Below are 19145 nucleotides of genomic sequence, written 5' to 3' on the forward strand. Positions count from 1 at the left end.
ATATATACAAAATCAAGATAATTTAAATCAAGACAAGAACAGAAGAACAGACACCTAGGGGGAGTATTGGGATTGGGCCAAAGAAGTCAACTATATCATCCCCACATATATATATATACATCTATATATATATATATATATATATATATATATATATATATATATATATATATATATATATATATATAAATACCTATTACACCCTATCATATCTAATATTCCAAGTAAATTATATTATATTCACACAGGATGTATCTCGTTTGTTTGTAAATTCAAAATTTTCAATAAAAAAAAAAAAACCTTCTCTCTCCGGTAACAAGATGCCTCCTGCGCGCTCCCGCCTGCGCGCCCCCGCTTGCGCGCTCCCGCCTGCCGATGCCTGCTAACGCTGTGAGAATGGTAAAGTGACTGTTTGGTTCCAACAGTATTACTTCCCGTATCTGACGAAAAAACTTATACATCACATTTCCCAAAAGGAGGACAAAGAGCGGGGTCTTGTCACTTGTAAAGCGGCCGCGCTTCTCTTTTTTCCTGTTTCAGCCCAAGGACGGCGGCGTCCCCGTGTAGGAGGAGCCGCGTTTCCGCTCCAGCAGGCCGACTGTAATCCACCGCACTGACGATCCCCGCCGCCGAGCACCGGGCTGCCAGAGCAGGAAACTGTTTAACTACGGTCTAGTTCTGTCCCCGGGGAGCCCGGGGGTCTGCCGTCTCGGAGAGGAGCCGTGGCCGCGGAAGAGTCTCGATGGAGGGCGAGTTCGTGGAGATCGACGGCAGCGGCAGCTGGAGCGCCGTGTACCAGGTAGGACCGGACCAGGTGAAACTCCTGTCACTGTCGCCAAACTACAGCCCAGTCAGCTTTACAGGGCAGAGACGGGTCTCTGTTAGGTATTTATTATTACTGTTATTGCTGTTGGTACTGTTGGTGTTATTTTAAACTTTTTATCCCACTGTGCTCGGATCATTTCAATCATTCATGAGGTGTTAAGCCCCAGCACGTCCCAGCAGGAGCTGCTACATTCAGGTTCCTACTGCTGGAAATCCTTGAAATCCATTTCATTACAAACAATTAATTTTTTTACACACCTGACAAAAGTCCCATTGAAATGTGAAGAACTTGATGATGAACTTGAATGATTAGTGAACAGAAAATCAGTCAACAGCTACTTGATTAAAAATCCTGCCATGATAGAATAAAGTGTGTGTGAATTGTAATTATTACTGAAAATAAGTGAAGAACATGCACATTAGAGACACACCAATTTATTAAAAAATGATGACTCACTAAAAGTTAGTTGATAAACTAGTGCTACCTATAAGGGTAACTAGTGTTACCCTTATATTCTACTTCAGTACAGATCACAAATATTTGTACTTTACATATACTTTATTTATATCCAATAAGTGACATTCCACCTCATTTTAGAAGAACCTGTAGTTTCTTATGATTCATTTCACAAATAATTACATTCAGGGTTCCTACGGGGGCTTGAAATCCTTGAAAGTGCTTGAATTTCAATGTTGTGTTTTCAAGGCTTGAAAAGTGCTTGAATTTTAATTTAAGTGCTTTCACAAAATTGGGATCAGACTGTAGCCTATAGTTTAGTTATTACAAGGAGAAATAAAACCAGTAAGATGAAACTAGATGTTTACAGCGCAATACAATGTACATCATTGTGATAAAAAGCGGAAAAAATAATTATGAGTATATATATTCCTGTAGATATTTTACCCCAGCGATAAGGTGCTTGGAGATTTTGAAAATGACCCTTGAAAGTGCTTGAAAAGTGCTTGAACTTGACCTGGAAAAATGTGTAGGAACCCTGTAGATTTCTGATACTGCACACCAACTGTCCATGTTGTTGCTCATATGTTGTTAAATATGTCCCAGATATCATTAGATCCTTATTCTCACCTCGAAAATATTAATTAATTATATCTTATTGGTTGTCACTTTATCAGTCTTCTAACCTTATTATGGTCTTGTCGAAAGCTGCCGTGTTTAACTGTTTATCGTTCACACCCACCCACGCACGTGTGATAGTGAGAGAACATGACAGATGTTTTACAGAAGTGTTTCTGCAGAATTCAGTTCAGGAAGGATTCTTCACACTTAATTTTATTGAGTTATATGGATTAAACAGACACATAAAGTGTTAAGAAAGAAGAAAAGTGCTGTTGAAATAAATGTTTTAATTTTATTTTGTGCAGGATATTCGCCAACAGTCGTGTGAACTCCCTTGCAAGGTTGCCAAATTACCCGAAAACAAGACACGGAACCGTTACAGAGATGTCAGCCCGTGTAAGATGATATTCGCTTATATTGGTGCAAACATTGTAAAGATTGAAAACTCCTTTATGTCCATGGCAGCTTGGATTATCAACATGGTGTACCGTTAATAGTGTCCTTGAACTAATGTCCAGTCAGTAACAGTAAAAGTAACATCTGTTGATGAGTGGTATTAGATTTAGTGAGATTTATTCATACACATTCCTATTTTCGTTTCTCTCTTCATCAAAAAACACATTTAAGCTTCAGTACCTCATTTGTTCTCTTAGTTCATCTTTTATATTCCTTAAAACACTTACTAGGACACAATACTAAGGCTTTTAATTATGTATCTTTTGCTTGATTATAATTTTTTTAATCCTTGCAGAAACAGTACATTCTACCACTTTTGTGTCTTTCCATGTTAAAATAATTTTTCAGGGCACATCTTTGTATTCTAGGTGAATTATTTTTTCATAAAATAAAAATATCTCAGTCCACCGCCTGAACTTAGGTGGTTTCCACTTTTACACACTGATATGCAAATTGAGTAACGTGGTTTTGCAAATGGTTACCATTTTTTTCTTATTCTCCTTTGACAAGATGTGAAAATAAGGAACATGAAACTTGTTCATGCTGTTTACGTTTAACAAAGAGGTTCTTTTACTGTAATGGTTCACCTCTCAGTTGTAAGGTCTTCAGCTTGTTCACAGGCACTCTGTTCCCGGTAATCGTGTTGGTATGAGACTTGCGTGTAGTCGTGCAGTTGCTACATATGAAAAAAACGTGTATTTTTCATTCTCTTTTTTCTTTTCCATTTTCACAGTTGACCACAGCAGAATTTGCCTGCAGCTGGGTACGAATGATTACATAAATGCCAGCCTTATAACAGTAGAGGAGACGCAGAGGAACTATATTCTTACTCAGGTAAGATTCATTTTTCTCTCAATGTCTTTTTTTTTTTTTGAGTGTGATAACGGAGACTATCTTTAATTGCAAACACATCTGATGAATGTACCTGGAAAGGCGTTTACGTACTGGCATTTCTTTGTCCCCTTCTGGCAGTCACGATGCCTGTACGTACAGTAAGAGCTGCTTTCCTGAAAGCCGTAACATCTGATCACCTCTTTTTTTTCCGCCTCCTGAGGAAGACCAAAATGAGAATTTAACAACTTTCTGATCATGTAGTACGTGTGCCGACTATAGCTGAAGAACAGAGTCGCACTTCGCTCTAGGGATGAGCAGCGCTCACGGTTAAAACCCACCCAAAAATGAAACAGCTGGTGAGGAAGACCTGGACACTTCCAGCTGGTGAGGAAGACCTGGACACTTCCAGCTGGTGAGGAAGAAGCAAACACTTCCAGCTGGTGAGGAAGACCTGGACACTTCCAGCTGGTGAGGAAGACCTGGACACTTCCAGCTGGTGAGGAAGACCTGGACACTTCCAGCTGGTGAGGAAGACCTGGACAATTCCAGCTGGTGAGGAAGACCTGGACAATTCCAGCTGGTGAGGAAGACGCAAACACTTCCAGCTGGTGAGGAAGACCCAGACACTTCCAGCTGGTGAGGAAGACCCAGACACTTCCAGCTGGTGAGGAAGACCTGGGCACTTCCAGCTTGTGAGGAAGACCTGGACACTTCCAGCTGGTGAGGAAGACGCAAACACTTCCAGCTGGTGAGGAAGACCAGGACACTTCCAGCTGGTGAGGAAGACCTGGACAATTCCAGCTGGTGAGGAAGACGCAAACACTTCCAGCTGGTGAGGAAGACGCAAACACTTCCAGCTGGTGAGGAAGACCAGGACACTTCCAGCTGGTGAGGAAGACGTGGACAATTCCAGCTGGTGAGGAAGACGTGGACAATTCCAGCTGGTGAGGAAGACCAGGACACTTCCACTGCCAATCCAGGAAGCAGGAACACACTGAGACACACGTCAAGCACTGGAAATCTGCAACAAAAACCACAAACAAAACACGGAGCCGACCAAAACACGAGCAGCAATCGACCCAAATCTCGAGATCCGAACATTATTGACTGTACTGATGCTGTACAGGCAGCTGAATCCATCTGTTACACTGTTCAAACCTTCCCGATCAGATTCTCCACATCAGCGTCTCACACACACACACACACACACACACACACTCTCCTGTGCAATTGCGCGTGTACGCTTACACGCGCTCCTGTTAAATAGGCCGTCACAATACGAAGAAAGCTGACAGCATCTTCTCTTCCGCTGTTTAAAAAAAGAATTAATAATATGAGCGTAATGAACGTGATTGACTCTTTTCCGCCTCGTTTCACACACACTAGTCCAGGTTTCAGAATGCCGGTTTCATGTACTTAAGGACACACGTTTACAAGATTTTCCCCGTTTCCTTGGGCCAGGATGTAAAAGCCAGTGGAGTGAAATTGGTGACTCACTTTTACAGAAATGTTACAGAACGCCAGTATTTAAGCGCCAAATAAAACTTGAGTAAAAGCTACTTATTTGAATAGAGAGCTGACAATAGTGTTCAAGACTGTTAGTAGTGCTGGGCGGTATGACCAAAAATGTATATCACGGTATTTTTCAAAATTATATCGGTTTCATGGTATATCACAGTATTTTTTTTTCATGCACAACTGGGTGTTAGCCACATTTTCTAATGATTTGGAAAGGAATTGCTGCAGTAAATTGGCTTAGAATGGCCTATTTTACTGTCATGAGGAGGAAATATTGTAGAAAAACATTAATGTCCACACTAGTATAAATACAGGTTTGCATGGCCTCACAAAATGATGCCGTTTACAATGAGGTGGCGGCACTTATGATTCTAATGAAGTGAGAGAATCAGTCAGACAACACTTAAAGACTTTAAGTGTTGTCTGACTTTTCTCCCGCACTTCTAGTGTTACCTGTAGACGTGGTGGACGCAGATCTCAGCTTCATGCATTCTTGATATTCTATCACATGTTTGCGGCTGAGGTGGTGGAGCAAGTTGCTAGTGTTTCCTCCCGCGGCTACAACTTTAGCTTTACAACACTTGCAGATGATTGTTGTTTGTTGGACGTTGTCTTTTTTAAAGCCAAAGAATTTCCACACAACCGACACGGTTGTGTGGAAAGTTCCCCTGTGTCATGTTCTGGAACAGTTGTGGGACTTTGGTTTTCAGCCATCTTCACCCACATATGTCCGCTGTAAACAATGCAACTGCTAAATAGTGATGCACCGAAATGAAAATTTGTGGCCGAAACCGAAAAAGAAAATAATAATAAACACTTGGCCGAATACCGAACAATACCGAACATGGTTCTTCGCAGTTTTTCATTTATTTTGCCAATTTTTTCACCATTGCATAAATCAAATGAATTTGATTTAGGCATGCTTTTCAAAGAAAAAAATCTTTTCCAAATTACAAGGTAGAAAATATTTATTGAACATAAAAAACTGAACATTTTTTAATTTCCCAGCATTGTTGTTTTGGTTCCACCTCCTGGTGAATGTTAGGTAAAAAATGTATAGGGTATATTAGCTGCAGCAGTTGGAGATTCTGGTGCCTGTTACAGGTGGCAGGTGAAACCAAATGAGCTCAGTGGAAATTCTAGTGTGCCGTTTAAGGCACGCTGTGAATGGCTCACTTCCTATTTGTAAGTACCGCTTTAGTTTTCAAATCTACACTGAGTGTAGTTCCCAATATCTGCAGTATCTGTGAGGGAACATGCATCTGAGGATATATTTCTGTCTTCTTTTAAATGCATATTTGTCTTTAAGACGTTATTTAATAAAATGCAGCCATCGAGTGGTTAACAATGCTGATGCAAAACAAGTTATGAAGGTATATGTATTACTTCCCTGGGTTTGGTTATCTATGTTGGCAAGTGATCAGTACAGTTAACCAGCAGAAAACCTGGATTAGATGTTGAGAAGTAAAAACACTCTTGATTTTAAAATTAGTTATTTATCATCACATATATGTATGTATGTATATACACACACACACACACACACACACAACCGAGAGATATGAACCAGCAATATTTGTCAAGATGCACACTTTTAACATTATGTTTTTATAGACTATTTTGGCCTTTGTTTTTCAAAGATAGATTAAAAAAGCAGGAGAGAGTAGGAGGCTGGACATGCAGTGACTGGGATTCAAACCGAGGCGTGCTGCAGTGTATCTGGGAGCATGTTTAGTTGTGGCAGCGCCCCATGAGCAGCACAAGGCTCGTTACATGTTACCTGTGTGGTATAAATCTGCACCAATCCCAGCATGATCCCTCTATGGCTGACGGTGTAGGAGAAAAAAAATTGTAATCCTGTGGACCGATTGTACCAACTTAACATGAACTTGCCTCAGTCTCCTTTTTAGGAAGAGAGAGGGGAAAAAAAAGCCAGACAAAGAGGAAAAGAAGAAAAAACAACACAGACTCTTGTGTGTTGAGGATACACTTTGTTGGAGAGCCATCTATTATCCATTCCTCTACGTTGAACTCCAGACCCTCTGCAGAAACTAGCTAGAAACTGGTTTATCTGTTTGCATGCAAAAACCATTCATTGTTACTTTTGGGTTGTGCTGAGACTTCCCGTCTGCAGAACATTGTAGAGGAGTGAATAACAGACTTCTCCTGCAAAACCTTTAACCCCTAAAACATGCATACAAGGTAAAATCACTTTCTTCCAGGATGATGTTAGGCTTAGGATAAGGTTACATTTGTCAAAAAACTTACCTTGTGCTTCATAAAAATCAGTCCATCTCTAAATATAAAAACTGTTATATTTCTGGAATACAAAGCAATATTTTTTTTTAATGATGACTTCATTATTTTTTCATTTAAGGGACCCCTTCCAAGTACATGTGGCCATTTCTGGGAGATGGTGTGGGAGCAGAACACCCGCGGCGTGGTGATGCTGAATCGAGTCATAGAGAAAGGATCTGTAAGCACTGGTTTTCTTCCTTACAATGTACTTTAAGACCCGTTTTAGACACGGCCTCATCGCTTTGTTAAAACGATTGCATTCAGTTATTAAGAAGTAGGCCGTCTTTTCATTAAGGTTCATATGAAGCAAACGCACTGCGTTATGTTAGAATAGTGGAGGATGGGAGGAGATGAAAATATTTACAATAGGTCAGGAAAAGGGCCGGAGGAGCAGCTCAAATGCTTTTTTTTCTTTTTTACTTATTTTCTGCAGCTATTTATTCTAGGTAGAATTGTGGAGAAAGGATGTTGATGCAGAATTATACAATCTTTAATGTTTTTTTAAGCAGCTGATCAGAAGCCAGATCAACCCATTGCTGCTGTGTCAGTGTGACTGCTGCTCTGTTTAAATGATGACATGTATGTACCGTATTTTCCGCACTATAAGGCGCACCTAAAAGCCTTTCATTTTCTCAAAAACCGGATATATGATCATTACGGTCATTTCTGTTACTGTAGTCAGGGGGATTGTGGGTAATGTAGTTGGTGTCGCCGAAGTAATGGCGCTAAAAACGTCAGAAATCGTCACAGACGTTCAAGACAACATTAGCAATGCTGACTCGCATAATGGCGACTTTGACGAGATGAAGCAAAGCTGTTTTTTATCATGTTAATAACGTTTGAAATACAGTCTTTTTTTCTTTTTTTTTTTTTGCATTTGCTGTAGGATTTTGTAGCATTTCCTGTAGCGCAGCTCCATCAGGTAGATACGTAACTCAACCCCAGCCACTATAGTACGGTATTTTACCAGATATTTAGTGCACCTTATAATGCAGTGCGCCTTATATATGGAAAAAGTTTTAAAATACGTCATTCATTGAAGGTGCGTCTTATAATGCGGTGCGCCTTATAGTGTAGAAAATACGGTAACTAAGCCCGGTCGAGTCCCAGTGCTGCTCCTTTACACACGACAGCAGCTTAGATGACACCAGATTAATAGAAAGCAGTGGCACGTCTAAAAGGAGCTTTTGTTCGGGACTGTTTTCATGCCTCATTTTCCCAGAGATCCTAACACTTTACATGTTCTCATGTTAAATTGTGTAACATGCACCTTCATTTGTTCTCAGATCAAATGTGCGCAGTATTGGCCACAGAGAGAAGAGAGAGACGCCATCTTTGAAGATAGCAATTTCAAGCTTAACCTCGTCTCAGAGGATATCAAATCTTACTACACAGTCCGTCAGCTGGAGTTGGAAAATCTGTCTGTAAGTCGCCTTTCTGGTTTATAAAAGCCTATAAAAAGATTTATTATTTTCTTTGTTTCCAAATACACATACCAACCAAAAATAATTTGTTTATTTATTTGTGGGTGTTTTAATACCTGCAGCTACAAGTAACGTTCATGAATATGAATGTTTTTCAGATCTTTGGTGATGGGAAATCTTACTGATATGCTTATGGATAAGATGTTTTTGTTTTTGAATCTCTTTTAAACCCCTGACCAGGATCTTTTACTGTGAACAAAGAGCATTTGGCAAATTAAATTCACCAAACTTAATTTGGTCGGATGATGATTCGAGAACTGCAACATCACATACAATTAATTTCCTTTTCCTGAGTTCTCTAATCTGTGTAATCTCAGTTACAAATTTGCTGACATTATGGCTTTACTTTACTGTCTTTTCATTCCATAATTTGTACTGCACACACATTTTTATATGCATATCACCAATATAAGTGCATATACATGTTTCTACATTTGCACAAGCTCACATTTATTTGTAATTGAGGTTTTATCCCTCTTCCTCCTGCATGTCTTATTGTTTTTACAGACTCAGGAGACGCGTGAGATTTTACATTTCCACTATACCACTTGGCCTGATTTCGGGGTACCGGAGTCTCCTGCATCCTTCCTTAACTTCCTGTTCAAGGTGCGGGAGTCAGGTTGTCTGAATTCCGACCAGGGACCAGTGGTCGTCCACTGCAGTGCCGGCATTGGACGCTCGGGAACCTTCTGTCTCGTGGACACCTGTCTCTTGTTGGTTCGTACAGAATATTTCTCTTGTACTAATTATATTGTACATACAAGCAGCAAAAGCTGTTCAACAGAATATGAAGAAGCAAAGCTTTGATTGTTCAGTCAAATGAAAAATGTACAGACTCACTAGGGGTGTAACGATACACTAATCTCACGATACGGTACGATACACGATATTGAGGTCACGATAACGATACGATATTATAGCAGTATTTTTTTAACAACCTTGAATGAGGAACATATGACTGGAAAAAATAGTCTTTTATTTTGAAAGACACAAAATACAAAACAATACTGTGCGTTTGCCCTATTGTTACAGTTTGTAATGCTTTATAACTGTTTAAGTTTTAAAGAGAAAGCCAGGCCAACCATTTTCCACAAACTGAACTAAAAGTAAATGTCAGGTTTGCATTATGCATCTTCAGTTTCTTACAAGTACAAATATTTTGCTACAAACTGAATAGTTTCTCTCATGTATGATTTGACTTTTTTCTTTTCCAGAAATTTAACAACTAAAATTAAATAAATAAATAAAAGTAAATAAATACATACAATTTTACATCATAAAAAAGATTGATTCATGCTCACCTTGTAAGTGTAAGAGGAGATTTATTTTTGTTAAGAAGGTTATTTTGGTAATTCAGGGTTCATTATTTTTTATATTATTTTATAAATATATTCTTTATATTCTGATGTAAATCAGGGACTATAATGACACTAGTCAGTTTATCTGTAGTGATTAGTCTGTTTTAGATTGGGCGGAGTGATACGCCACAGTACGGCACTAGGTGCTGTGTTGATGTTCTAAAATCCTACGCTGTTGAGGGACATTAAAGTACACTGGAACTCAGCAGAAGTTGTCCCCGTGTTTATCCTACTCACCACCCCAAAAAGGTTTAATTTAATAAGGTAAGGCTTAACTCTACACCAGACTTAAAAGTTCACAGCTCAAAACCCTGCAAGAGTCCCGTGATCGGGACCGCAAAACGGTACTAGTTTCTTCTGAGCGGAGGAAGATTTTGGTCCGTGGGTCGAGGCGCGGTCGGATGCGCGTTACTAGTCAACAAAATAGATTAATATTAATAACCCAATATCGCGATACACTTTGTCACCTCCACGACACGTATTGTGACGTTTTTGTATCGTGAAATTTTGTGGCATGATATATTGTTACACCCCTAAGACTCACTTATTGATCCTTTGCTGTTGTGTGTAGATGTCCCTTCGTAAGGACCCGTCTTCAGTGCGCATCCGGGATGTGCTGTTAGAGATGCGCCGCCATCGAATGGGCTTGATACAGACGGCAGATCAGCTTCGCTTCTCCTACCTGGCTGTAATTGAAGGTGCCAAGTACATCAAGGGAGACACATCTCTGCAGGCACGACTCTCCTCACAAATTTAATTTGGTGCACCGTCTTCTCAGATTAAGGAATTTTAATAATAAAGCAAAGCATTTTTCTCTTAAGGAGTCCTGGAAAGAACTGTCAAATGAAGACGATGATCCTCCAGAGTTCAGCCCACCTCCTCCTCTCCCTCCTCCCAGAGACCTTTACTGTGGAAAGGTTGAGCCATCCTCTTCCCCTGAACATGTTGAGATGATCCAGCCCATGGAGATCTGCAGTCTTGGGTAATAACTCCTTTCATGTTTTAAGCTTTACAAACACTATTATTGATTGTTCAGAAACCAAAGCTGTCAGTTCTTGTAATTTTCATTTTGTTTCATAGAGCAAAAAAAAACAAAAAAAAACAATGAATTGAAAGCGGTTGAACTAAAATGGCTGAATCTCAACCAGCTGGCGCTGTTAAAGTTTAAATAGCTGCATATTATTTTATCTCTTTGTAAAAAATACTGTGGCAACTTCTCTGTGTAAATTCAGCCTAGAAACCATTAGGGGTGTAACGATACACTAATCTCACGATACGATACACGATATTGAGGTCACGATAACGATACGATATTATAGCAGTATTTTTTTAACAACCTTGAATGAGGAACATATGACTGGAAAAAATTGTCTTTTATTTGAAAGACACAAAATACAAAACAATGCTGTACGTTTGCCCTATTGTTACAGTTTGTAATGCTTTATAACTGTTTAAGTTTTAAAGAGAAAGCCAGGCCAAACATTTTCCACAAACTGAACTAAAAGTAAATGTCAGGTTTGCATTATGCATCTTCAGTTTCCTACAAATATTTTGCCACAAACTGAATAGTTTCTCTCATGTATGATTTGACTTTTTTCTTTTCCAGAAATTTAACAACTAAATTTAAATAAATAAAAAAAGTAAATAAATACATACAATTTTACATCATAAAACAGATTCATGCTCACCTTATAAATGTAAGAGGAGATTTATTTTTGTTACGAAGGTTATTTTGGTAATTCAGGGTTCATTATTTTATAAATCTATTCTTTATATTCTGATGTAAATCAGGGACTATAATGACACTAGTCAGTTTATCTGTAGTGATTAGTCTGTTTTAGATTGGGCGGAGTGATACGCCACAGTACGGCACTAGGTGCTGTGTTGATGTTCTAAAATCCTACACTGTTGAGGGACAGTAAAGTACACTGGAACTCAGCAGAAGTTGTCCCCGTGTTTATCCTACTCACGACCCGAAAAAGGTTTAATTTAATAAGGTAAGGCTTAACTCTACACCAGCCTTACATAAGTAAAAGTTCAGAGCTCAAAACCCTGCAATAGTCCCGTGATCGGGACCAAAACGGTACTAGTTTCTTCTGAGCGGAGGAAGATTTTGGTCTGCGGGTCGAGGCGCATTACTAGTCAGCACAATAGATTAATATTAATAACCCAATATTGCGATACACTTTGTCACCTCCACGACACGTTTCGTGACGTTTTTGTATCGCAAAATTTCGTGGCACGATATATTGTTACACCCCTAGAAACCCTATGAAATAGATGTTTATTAGGTGATATGGTGATACAGTGAATAGCACTGTTGCCTCCCAGGTTTTCAGCATAGACCCCGTTTACATGTTTTGTACAAGGGTTTCTCCAGATTCAGCTTGAGTGCCAACGTGCAGAACGTGCCGGTACGGCACAACAAATTGTCCAGAACCCTTTCAGGCTCTCCTTGTCATTGGCTGATAGTAATTGAACCCGTCTGCGACATCCCTAAATCTGTACCTCGGTCACTTTTCTGTAAAAGCGAGATGCCAATCTGCCTTGTAACACGAAGTGTCAACATGGGGCAAATCTGAGCTGAATCCAGCCGTATTAAGGAGGATACACTTCCAGCAGCTGCAGGTACATTTGATATATAACGTCTTTTCAGAGGAATCCTACCGTTTTCTTTTTCTTCTTTCTTTCCCATAGCACATGTGCCAGATGAGTTTAAAAAAAAAAACAAGCTCTTAGATGAGTTCCACGGTATTTTGGTCAAGCTGTAGCATGTCTCCTCTGCCTGACGCCAAACAGACCAGCAGAGATGCAGCTGAAGACGGTTGAGCCAGAGGTTACAACGATCACTCGTATGACTGTGAAAAGCTTTTAAGTGAGATGTCAGAGTTGTTTATAACGTCACCTATAGGGGTGGGAAAAAAAATCGATATTTCAATATATTGTTGTGCTCTCTGTTTCAATAAATAATCGATATACTGTCTGCTAATATCGATATTTTATTACAACACACATAATGGTTTACGCGGTTGTCACCGCACTATTGTTCAAGCTCTGCCCCGCCCGCCCCCGCTGCCCTCGTGAACAAAACAAACATATCAAAGCGGCCGCCTGAGAAACCAGCTCAGAAAATACAGAACCACGGGTTACTTCCATAATACATCCATGGTTACTTCGTACAGACAGCGGGCTGAGCAGCACTGTTAATGCTGGAAGTTACTGGTGTTTAAGCTGCCATGTGCGTTAATGTCCGCTCACACAGACAACCAGCTGCGTTAAGAAACGGACCCCGCTCCGCTCGCGCTCCACGTGAGGAGAGCGGCTCGCGTTACACCAACGCAAAACCTACGCCGTAGGGTACGCGGCGACGCGTACAGTACGGTGCGTGTCGCCGCGTACCTTACGACGTAAATCTGCGTTGGTGTAACGCGGAACCATAAATCAGCCTTTACACACGACACGGACACAGACACACGCCCACCCCTGCAAAACCAGTGTTCAGTGCTTTGGATATTTCAGCTTAAATTTCAAAATGTTATATTAGTTCAATGAAGTTCATATTATTTATATTTATTATAGCTTGTTTGGTTTCTTCTGTTATCGGATACAGTTTGTCATGATAAGTGAAAAATGCCTGATGCTTCATGGCAATATGTGTGTGTGGTGACAGAATAAATTAGACAGGCTAAAAGGATATTGGAAAAGAAGGCATATTGAAAAGCCTATTTGAGTTATTTCTTAGTTATTTCACAATAATTATTTGTGAAAGTATTATTTCACTAGTTATTTTACAGTCATATAATTCAGGCAACAGCGCAAACATTTTTTTTAATAACACTAATACACATCAATATCGGATCAAATCGAATCAAATGGTGATAATAGATTCTGAATCTTAAGAATCGGATCAATTCTTGACATTTTAATAGATACCCAGCCCTAGGAGGCAGTGAGGTACTGTGCAAAATGAAGTTGCTTACTGACTTTTCAGTATTAGAAACAAAGCAGTGCACTGTCTTGGTTTATATAAAACATGTTATTAATGTTCATGCACTTTAATTTGTCCAGCTGTACAGTGTTTACATTTACAAGCCTAGGAGACAGTGAGGAAATATACAAATGCACTTTCTTGTATGAAGTTTTAGCATTGAATAAATGCATAACTACAGACGTTTTCCTTTTTATAGGTATTTTTTCTTTTTCAGTCCCATATATCGTGATATATCGCTCTTACCGATATATCGATATATCGATATATCGAATATCGAAAATATCGTGATATTATCGATATCCTAGGCCACATATCGCCAAAGTATCGAATTGGGACTTACCCGTATCGTCCCACCCCTAGTCACCTACTTAATGAGATTAAGCCTTTGCTGTTAATGAAAACTCCAACTGCTTGTACCGCCAAAGGAAACACACATACCAGCGCTGTCTGAATAAAGTGGTGAGGGCATTAACTTTGAACTGACCTACAGTCCGTCTAAATGACAGCCTGCCATCAAGCTGTCATTCAGACTCACTGTAGGTCAGCAGATTGATAATTGCAGAGCTGCTGCATGACCAATATCTGAAAGGTGGATAAGATATTGCTCGTCCAGTATGTCCAGTATTTTATTTGTTTATATATAAACTCACCACAAAAAGTAAGGACATTTGTGTTAGGTAAAGTATTTCTTTTTTGTAACAAATGCTTCTTGGCAAGTTTTTGATGGATGCAACCCACATACTCTGCTCTGCCGCTCACTGTTCCTTACAGTGGAGCCGTTTAAAAGGTAGGTAAACGGACTTTCAAACTTGTATAAGATTAATTGCCAAGAGGCATTGTTAAATAATCTGCCAAACACAAATTTCCTTACCTTTTGTGGTAAATGTATGACGTTATCAGGGCTGACTTAGAAAGAAAAATGAACTAAAACACATTGCATTATTTAAACTGAAATTACTTTGCTTTGAAAATGATTTCGTCTAAATATATGCAAGTAGACGTAAGTGTTTATGTCATTAAGAATGAATGTGCTAACTGTGTTGTCTTTTCCGCTGTATTTAAGTTGCACAGTTCAAGTGTTTTCTTTTTCTCCTGCCCCTCCCATGTGGCACAGATTGGATTAGGGCTGGGCGATATGGACCAAAAGTCATATCTCGGTTTTTTCTAGCTGAATGGCGATACTCGATATATATCGATATTTTTTCTGTGCCATAATTGGGGTTTCCCCCAAAGCATTATAGCATAGCATCTCTGTTAGCTTAATTTTTTCTGAGGCAAACCCTTAAAAAAACAGTCAGTTTTAATACAAAGCCTCGTGCCAAATGTCACACAGGTACCTTTATTAACAGAGGTCTGCACAATATCAACATGTATAAAACAAATGAAATAAAAATAAACTGCCTGCATATATAGAATAAAAATGCTTCTTGAATAAAATAAAACAAATATCCCTTTCCTGTATAACAATTAAATTAAAATACACTGTGCAATTAATACAATGTAGACAGTAACAGGCAGACTTTTCCACTGAGGTTGACAGTTGTGGAAATAACAAAACATTTGTGCAAATCTCAAATAAAACAAAGTCAATTTGTCACAAAATAAGCTATATCAAAATCATAGAAAAAAAAATTATTATTATTTTTTTTAAATCGATATAAACGATACTGTCTCGTACCATATCGCGTTTGAAAATATATCGATATATATTAAAATCTTGATATATCGCCCAGCCCTAGATTGGATATCAACAGAAGACATGCAAGCAGTACAAAAATGCATGGATTTTGATATTATCAAATAGGTTTCAGACCTCAGTCGTGTGTACATAAATTTGATAGTAATCGGATACCTGGATTTGCATCTGGTATCGCCTGTTTCTCGTCATGTCGTATTCATCAAATACTAAACCAAAGAGAGATGTTGACTCTGTTCTGATGTTTCCGCGTTTAGGTTCTCACCAAACGTGGAGCTGCGGAAGAGGAACATCGGCGTCCCCCAGCCTCCTCCCGAAGGGGCCGATCAGGGGCCCGGGGCTCTGGGAATCCAACCCCCTACCTCCAAAGCTCCCAACAGATCCCAGCAGAAGCAGGAGACGGGGGAGCTGGAACTTCCCGCCGCGGCGGAGCAGCCAGAGGAAAGCTCGCCTTCGCCGGGGACCTGGTCCCCTCTACTAACCAATGTGTGCCTGTGCACGGTGCTGATGCTCAGCGCTTACGTTTGCTATCGAGCCTATTTCCACTGATGTTTGTCTCGCCCCCTCTTTTTTTTTTTTTTTTTTTTTTTGCTCACTGTCTCCACAAATGTTTCAAAGTGGACTCGGCTGGCCAGTCAGCCTGCTTCGTTTCTGCGACCGAGTGGACTGTTTTGTGTTCAGCAGATTCAGGTTTCTGTGTATTAGTTTGATGAATGCAGTGCGGGGAGCGGTTGGGTGCCGCTCATTACCCATCCAGAAGTTCCTTCCGTTTGCCATCGTGGGTGCTCAGGGCCTCCGTTTTTTTTTGTTTTTTTTTTAAGGTGCCTCATCCCAAACATGTGTGCCGACTTAAACACAGACCCAGCATACATCACACATCACTGTAATAGAAAAGAGTTTGTTCTGTTTTGATGCTCCTGGTCTGTGAACCAGGATGAATGACCTCTCTGCCCATTTTATGACATCTCTCCTTTCGTATTTACTAAAATGACACCTGAATGTGTGTTTTTCTGTTTTTATCCTTAAATCATGTGTCCATTTGTGATTTCAGATTTTCTTTGTTTTGATTAAAAATGGGTTGAAAATGAATGAGCCACATTTCTGAAGAGCCAGTCTGAAGGGAGGAACTGTCCTGTAACTATGGGATGCTACTTAACCCAGCACTTGAGTGGATGTGGGTGAAATTTGGAAAGAAGCAACTTCATGCCCATTATATGCAGGTTTCTGAAATGTGATGTCATCTCCCATGGCCTGTGGTTACTGGTTGAGTGCAGTCGTACACGTTTTCATGCATCTGAACACTTGCAAAGCTAATTGTGTGAGTTCAGTGTGTTTCATGACAAACTAATGTAACGTTTACGGTGAGACGAATGTGATGTAGATGGGGTGCCCTGTGGGTCCCCCTATGTTCTCTTCCAGGCCATCAAACAGTTTCTCCTCCAGTCGCCTTGCTTAGTCATATTGGCATTAGAGAAATGTTGTAACACCTGGTTTTGGATGCTGTCCTCAGAAAGAATACATCAGATGTGTCAACACAACCTGGAGGCAGCTGATTTCTGTTGAAAGTGAAAAGTGTACAATTCATGCACGTGTGCCAGCAAATGATCAGAAACACAAAGCAATTAAAAATGAATAACGGAACATATTGTGCTGCCCTTTATGTTATGAGATAAGTTCTGAGCAGGGAACCAGGGATTTCTAACAAACCAAACCAAAAACAACACACCAGCGCAGGGATGAAAACGAAACACTGTACTGAATATTCAATGTATCATGGTGTGGCTCTGAGCCGTCAGTATTCTTTTCTTTTCTTTTTACAAAAGCATGTCGCATTTTTGAGTCAAGAGATTAGTTAAGCTGCTGCCATTCGTTTACCTTTGGGACTTGACAAAGTTCATCACTTTGACAGCTGTACCGTTCTGTAGAATGTATGAATGTCTCTCCAGGGACACACCATTGTTAAATTTATATATACATGTGTGTGTATATATATGTATGTATATATATATATATATATATATAGATATAGATATATACACACACATATGTATATCTGTGTATATATGTCTGTCAAATCAGGTTTAATTGTGCTGAGTTCTTTTCCTGCTTTAGTAATGGGTTATTCTCAGCATCTGTGCACCAGTTGCACCAGGTTTCCTGTTTTTCTAACGTTATGCTGAGCTCAAAACCTTTTTTATATATATTTGTTGTTTTTCTTTTTAAATAAATTAAAAATAATCAAAAACGTGTTGTGTTCTTTCTGTAACAGGATTGTTCGATAGACAAGTTCTTCAGTTTGAATAAGAACGGTGATATATTAGTGATGTAGGAAATGTATATTTATGTATATTTAAAAGTATATTTAATTTACACAAGCAAGGCCAAAGTACTCAACCGCTGTCCTGCAGTTTCCTTCATATGCGTTGCAAGTAAATGAGTTAGAAATTGTTGCAGATTTTCAGCTCATACGGATGCTGACTGCTGAGATCACAGCGATGGAAGAGCCTGAAACCTGAAGGATTGCGTATCCAGACTATAATACAGCCACTATAAGAAAACTACATTTTTACAGAATTTATGTCTTCAAATGAGCATTTCAGTTACTTAAGTCCAAACTTTTAACATAAGATTATGGTTTAAAATAGCATAGTAATATAGTAAATGTAGGCATCCTTAGTCTGTGTTTCGATTGTTCAGTTTTAATGACTTTCCAAATGTATTTTTCATTCAGTTTATTTAGATACAAATAGAAAATAATAGATCAATTATTGTCCTGTTGTTTTTACTTTTTAATAATTGGAATTGGCTATTATAAAACTGATTTGAATAAAAGCAAAAGTCAGTATTTATTGTGACCTTCCTCAGAACCGAGCATCTAACCCTTTTTGTCCCATACAGATGTTTGCAGGAATATTCTTTAGGTCCCACTCTATTTAGCCTGAAGTATTTTCCCACTGGGTCCATATCTGTAACTTTCTAAAACTGTGAATGGTTTATCTTGGAACATTGTCAAGGCCAGGCACTAAAATAGCTCCACAAAAACAAAACCTTTGGTGATTATTATCCTCTTACTGTTATAGTTGACTTACCTCTCTTAATGGGGTGAAAGCGCTTCACGGGCTGCAGGATGTGGCTGTTTTAAAAGCACCACATGGTGGCTCTGTGGGACTGCAATGCTCCTCTCTACTCAGTAAATATGAAGTATTGGCTCTAAGTTGCAGCCCACTCTTTCCTGTTTTCTCCACGGTGTTGGGGTTTACACATTATTATATTTCTACTTTCAGAGGACCAGAACTGAGAGTATTTGTTCCTTAGCAGCTATACTGCCTTCAGGTTTGAGGGGGTTTGGGACTGCAAGGCAAAAATGTGGAAATATTTCTCTCCAGTGGTTCAAATTCTTATTGCCACTGTTTATGCAAAGAGTTTTTGTTTTCTTTCTTTAATGTTTAATTTTTGTTCACTTCCAATATTTGTTCTGGACTTTCTCAAAGCAGCCATCATTGTTCAAGACTTTTTTTTAAATGTTTTATTCCTCTACAGCATGTATTACGCAAAAGCATGGAAGTTTGATGTCCAAACTGTTTCATGACACACGACTTGAATGGGT

The 19145-nt window shown here is 39.3% G+C and overlaps 1 protein-coding gene across 1 annotated transcript; it reads left to right on the forward strand.

The window, feature by feature from the left end:
* The first annotated feature begins 345 nt into the window (after positions 1 to 345).
* On the forward strand, positions 346 to 17783 carry ptpn1 (protein tyrosine phosphatase non-receptor type 1). Its single transcript, XM_061735294.1, has 10 exons — positions 346 to 399; positions 541 to 799; positions 2209 to 2299; positions 3093 to 3193; positions 7089 to 7187; positions 8296 to 8433; positions 9001 to 9210; positions 10423 to 10584; positions 10673 to 10833; positions 15796 to 17783. Exons 2-10 carry the CDS (start codon positions 743 to 745, stop codon positions 16085 to 16087), a joined length of 1311 nt encoding a protein of 436 aa, XP_061591278.1. The 5' UTR covers positions 346 to 399; positions 541 to 742; the 3' UTR covers positions 16088 to 17783.
* The last annotated feature ends 1362 nt before the right edge of the window (positions 17784 to 19145 follow it).

The sequence above is a fragment of the Cololabis saira genome, chromosome 12, assembly GCF_033807715.1.
Source record: "Cololabis saira isolate AMF1-May2022 chromosome 12, fColSai1.1, whole genome shotgun sequence".
NCBI classification, from domain to species: Eukaryota; Metazoa; Chordata; class Actinopteri; order Beloniformes; family Belonidae; genus Cololabis; species Cololabis saira.